Here is a 4,591-nt window from a genome sequence, read left to right as displayed (position 1 = left end):
TTATGAGGAACTCTCTGGCGATGATATGGATAAAATACCTAATTTCTGCCATCTGTTCATCTTCATTGGGACCAGAGCATGGGGCACCTGCAATCCCTCCCCAGGTAGAGATTTGCATCTGGTTTATTCATGATCCCAAAGTGGCTGCTAAAAGCAGTTCTTCATTGAGACTTAGTTTCTCAACTCTGTGACTCACCACCCAAGGGTCTGGCCCTTGTTCACCACCCTCATACCCTCCCCTGACCCACCACCCATCTTAACTTAAACTTCCCTCCCATAGAAGGATTTGAAGTTTCCCAAGGCTCCAAATTGTCTTGCCTCAGGACATTTACACTTTACAGCCCTCACCTGGACCAGCTCCTCCTTTCCAACCTAATCCTTCTTTGCACTTTTTGGGGTGGGGGGTCTTAAAGTGTATCTCACCATCTTCCTTTTTTGGGTGGTGGCTTGGTCTTCTTTTTCTTACCATCCCCTAGACTACTGTGGTGCACTCCAAAGAGAAGATGCTCAGTTAATGTTTGAGGAATAAAAAAATTTTTAAGAAAGGCCAGTAAGCAATTTATTAGGTTCATTTTCTATTACATTCTTCAATAAATGAAGCAATTTCAGGGATATAACTTTTATTTTACACAGTAGCAGAAGACAAAGAATAAGGAAAAACCAAAAATTGGCTTTTACTTTTTTTTCTATTTTTTGATCCCAGCTATTTTGTTGCTAATTTCCTTCACATTTTAAGGAAATAGCTATTCCAATGCTATGTTCTCTTGTTCCAGGTCATTAAATAAGATAGAAGATTACCCAGTTTGTTTGATAAAATAGCACAACTCTTACTCTTGAACCTCATAAATAGCATTAAATATGTAACTAATATTATTCATACACTTACATTGTGAAGCTAATTAAACTTTTTTAAAAGAAACATTGGAAAACTTTGAACAGCAAAAGACAAATTATAAATTATTCATGTAGAACAAATGATATGCACTATGTTCCCTCTAGCACTACCTAAGCCCTCACACTACTTCAAACACAAAGTGAGGAAAGTGCTTCAGGTTTCACTACAGGTGGAAGAAGCTGCCAAAATTGACCCTGGAGCGCACATTAGCCAGGGCACCAGTACGAAGCAGAGCTGCAAATCTGGCTCGGGTTCGCTCTTCCTCATCTCGCAAAGCTTCTTCATACCAGGATGGGAAGGCACTGGGGACTGTATCGTGGATCTTGGCCAAAAACTCAAGGACTTTCATCTTGCTGGTCTCGGCGTGGGCTCTCGGGCCCCACAGGAACTCGAAGCGTGGAGGATCACTGTTGGCCACCTGCTGGTACTGCAGGTACCTTTCCTGTACCAAATCTTGGGTGATGAGCTTCTTGGGATCCCCATAGATGAGGTGCTTCCTTTCAGCATATATCCCCATCACATTAAGTACTTCCCAGATATCCTCTTCAGTGGCGCAGTTGCCCTTCATGAAGATCACACAAAGAATAGTCATCAAAAGGCCTGTCTTGGGCATGATTTCTTCACCTCTCAGCCTATCATCATAGGTGCGCTGAAATTTGCTGACAAGGGCGTAGCAGTGCCTGGTAGGGTCGACTTCCTTCAGATCAATGCCAAAGGCCAGCACCATTAGCTCAGAGGCTTTCCTGAGGATCTCATGAAAGTGCTCCTTGTGCTTCTTGATGACATACTTCATCATGTCTTCCTTTGTTATGGGCTCCCTCATGTTGTACTTGCGCAACAGGAATTGCACCAAAAGAATTGCCTTGTCATCTAGCAGGGTTCTACGGTAATGATCAGTGCTGGGTTGTGCCTGAGAGGTGCTTGGTCTTTCCTTGTCTTGGCTCTGGGCACCTTCATCAGATCTTGTGTGTGAAACACCTGCAGAAATAGTAGTGGATGGAGCTGTCTGGGACCCCTGGGATTTTCTACCTGACCCAGCAGCTAAAGAGCTCTGAGCATTACCACCAAAAGGAGGAAAGGGGGAAGTGAGGGGCTGTTCTTCAGCTGCTGCAGTGGCCTGAGCATCCTGGACACCCTGAGCTTCACTCCGGGCCTGACGGCGTTTCTCACGGGCACGAAGCTTACTCTTTTGCCCCCGAGGCATGGTGACACTGGTTAGAGGCAGTAGACAGTATTGTGGGCAGGAGGGCAGGCAATGAGGGCACCTAGAGAAGGGAGAATGAGATAGTGTATGCACCTTCAACAGGGACATTCCACCTTGTCTTTAACCAAAGCCGCTTTTACGGGCTTCCATGAGAGCACTGCTCTAGGACCCCACAGGCCTCCTTTTCTAATCAGTCTGTCCCCTGGGAACCTTGCAGAAGTAGAGTGTGCCTGGGGCTGCAGCTTCCAGCCCTGTCTGGGTAAACCTGGGACTGAGAGCAAGGGCTAGGAAGTTACACGCTCTGTGTGGTTCCCTCTGTGTTGCAATGGAGAATTCTCTCAGCTCACATTTAGGATCAGCCTGTCAGCGGCTGACAGCTCCGCTGACCGCCCCCCCCCCCCACCCCCGCCCCCGCCCTCCGCAGCTCTGAAGCTAAACTCCTTAGGCCAATGATCTTACCACCCTTAGATTCTTGCCGAGCGACTGAGGAAAAGCCTTAGTCGGCCACTTCTGCTGCAACCTTCTAGAGCCGACCATAGGAGCAAGGTTTTATGGGATCCCCATGGTACTGGATGATTGGGGTTTTCAGTGCTCACTCATGTGCTCACTCCAGTTAGACCAAGACCCCTACCCTCCCGAAGTTTGACAGCCCTGCCCGGGGCCTCCCAGGGTAGAGTGCAGGGGTAGGGGTTGTGCGGGGTTGAGAATACCCTCAGTCCTCACTCAGGGTCCTCTCCGTGACTCCGAATAAAGCCTGGGATGTTTCACTCTGTTGATCAGGGTCCACCAGCCTCAGATCAAAGTCTTCATTCTCTGAGACCCTCAGACGGAATTGAGGGGGCGTTGGGCCTAACAGCCAAACCTCGGGCCTCTTAGCACGGGGACAGATCGGGGCAGAATTCTGTGAGGTTTCCTTTGTTCTGGGCGGGGCATGTTCCAGCGGGTCTAAGTAAGGTTCCTGACCTTGACTCTCAGCATTGGCTGTCTCTTCTGCAGACCTGAAGCTGCCCTTCTCAGACCTGAGACCCTGGAGGTGGAGGTGGGTCAGTACTTCACGCTGACAGCTCTGTCTCTGCTTCTCAGCGGTGAAAGTAGGGGTGGGACTAGGTGAGGGCTTCTCTGTTCTGGGGTGTGTTGTCCTTTCTGTCCTCAGGGTGGAGGCAGGGAGTAAGGTGTCCTCCTCTTGGCTGGTTCTTTAAAGACTGCATGGAAAATACAAAATCTCTGAAAGCTCTAAGCTGTTTCCCTAATGCAAACCTTGCAGAAAATTCGTGAGTCCCAGGCTAGGTAAGAGATGGGGAAGCTGCAGTGTAAGGCAGCGTCCTAGGACGCCTAGTAGGCTGTAAGAGGGAAAATACAGCGGCGCCTAGTGTTTGTTTGCAAGCCAAACTTAACTTGGGAACCTTCTACTCTAAAAGATCTGTTTTCTAAAGAAGAGACTGAGCTGCATGATTTTGTGAGATTCAGTTCTTTCCACGTTGTCTAAAATTGCTCAGTCCAGTGCAGTAACTTTTATTTTATTTTAGATCCTCATTCATAATAAATATATTTACATCTTTAACAAGTGTATGTATGTCGGTATTTTTTTCATGAAAGAATACTTACCCTTATTGTGATTCATTCTTGTATTCCTTATATTTGATTATAATATTATTTTTTTTTAAAGCCAGTCCTTACCCTTTAAAGAGGTTTCAGGTGGTTATTGTACAGCCTCTGGACTCATACTGTTTCAAACAATCCCAAACTTTGATGCTGTCCTAATATTAACCCCATGGTCCTGACCATTCAGCCTTGGTAAAGCAGCCTTAGCTCCCTTCACTAAAATAGGAGAATTTCATTATATCGGGACACTCTGGAAGAATCAAAGGCTCAACTTAAAACCTTTCCTCTGACCAATCCTATCTTGTGGTTACAGATCAGTTCCAACTTCAGGGCATACCCCCACCTGTTGACATACAGATTCTAGTTCAACATGGATAGTCTCTCTCAGGAACTTCTCAGGTATGTTGTTTTGCTGTTGTAAGACTTTTTTTTTTTTATTCTCTCTTTTATAGTTTCTCTAGGGTTGATTTCAGGAAACAGCAGCCTGAGTCTGGTATCATCTTGGAAGTTGTGTGTGAGGCACTGTATTAGCATGCTCAGGCTGCCATAATGAATTCCCATAGACTGTGTGCTTTAACAACAAAAATTCGTTTTCTTGGGGCACCTGGGTGGCTCAGTCAGTTAAGCATCTGCCTTCAGCTCAGGTCATGATTCCAGGGTCCTGGGATTGAGCCCCACATCAGGCTCCCTGCTCAGCAGGGATTCTCTTTCTCCCTCTGCCTCTGCCACTTTCCCTGCTTGTACACTCCCTCTCACTCACTCTCTATGTCAAATAACTAAATAAAATCTTTAAAAAGAATTTATTTTCTCAAAGTTTTAAAGGTAAGTAGTTCTAGATAGAGGTGAGGATAGATTCAGTTTCTAGTAAGAGCTCTCTTCCTGGTTTTGCA

General features: G+C 46.2%; 1 protein-coding gene across 1 annotated transcript; it reads right to left on the bottom strand.

The window, feature by feature from the left end:
* Positions 1-1,058: 1,058 nt before the first annotated feature.
* Positions 1,059-2,099, bottom strand: LOC111150532 (melanoma-associated antigen B10-like). Its single transcript, XM_022508026.1, has one exon. It carries the CDS (start codon positions 2,097-2,099, stop codon positions 1,059-1,061), a length of 1,041 nt encoding a protein of 346 aa, XP_022363734.1.
* Between the last annotated feature and the right edge of the window lie 2,492 nt (positions 2,100-4,591).

The sequence above is a fragment of the Enhydra lutris genome, unplaced genomic scaffold (genome assembly GCF_002288905.1).
Source record: "Enhydra lutris kenyoni isolate GAN:26980312 unplaced genomic scaffold, ASM228890v2 scaffoldscaffold23, whole genome shotgun sequence".
In the NCBI taxonomy this organism is placed as follows: domain Eukaryota; kingdom Metazoa; phylum Chordata; class Mammalia; order Carnivora; family Mustelidae; genus Enhydra; species Enhydra lutris.
Note: the sequence above shows the minus strand (reverse complement) of the source record. Positions and strands in the feature narration are given on the sequence as shown.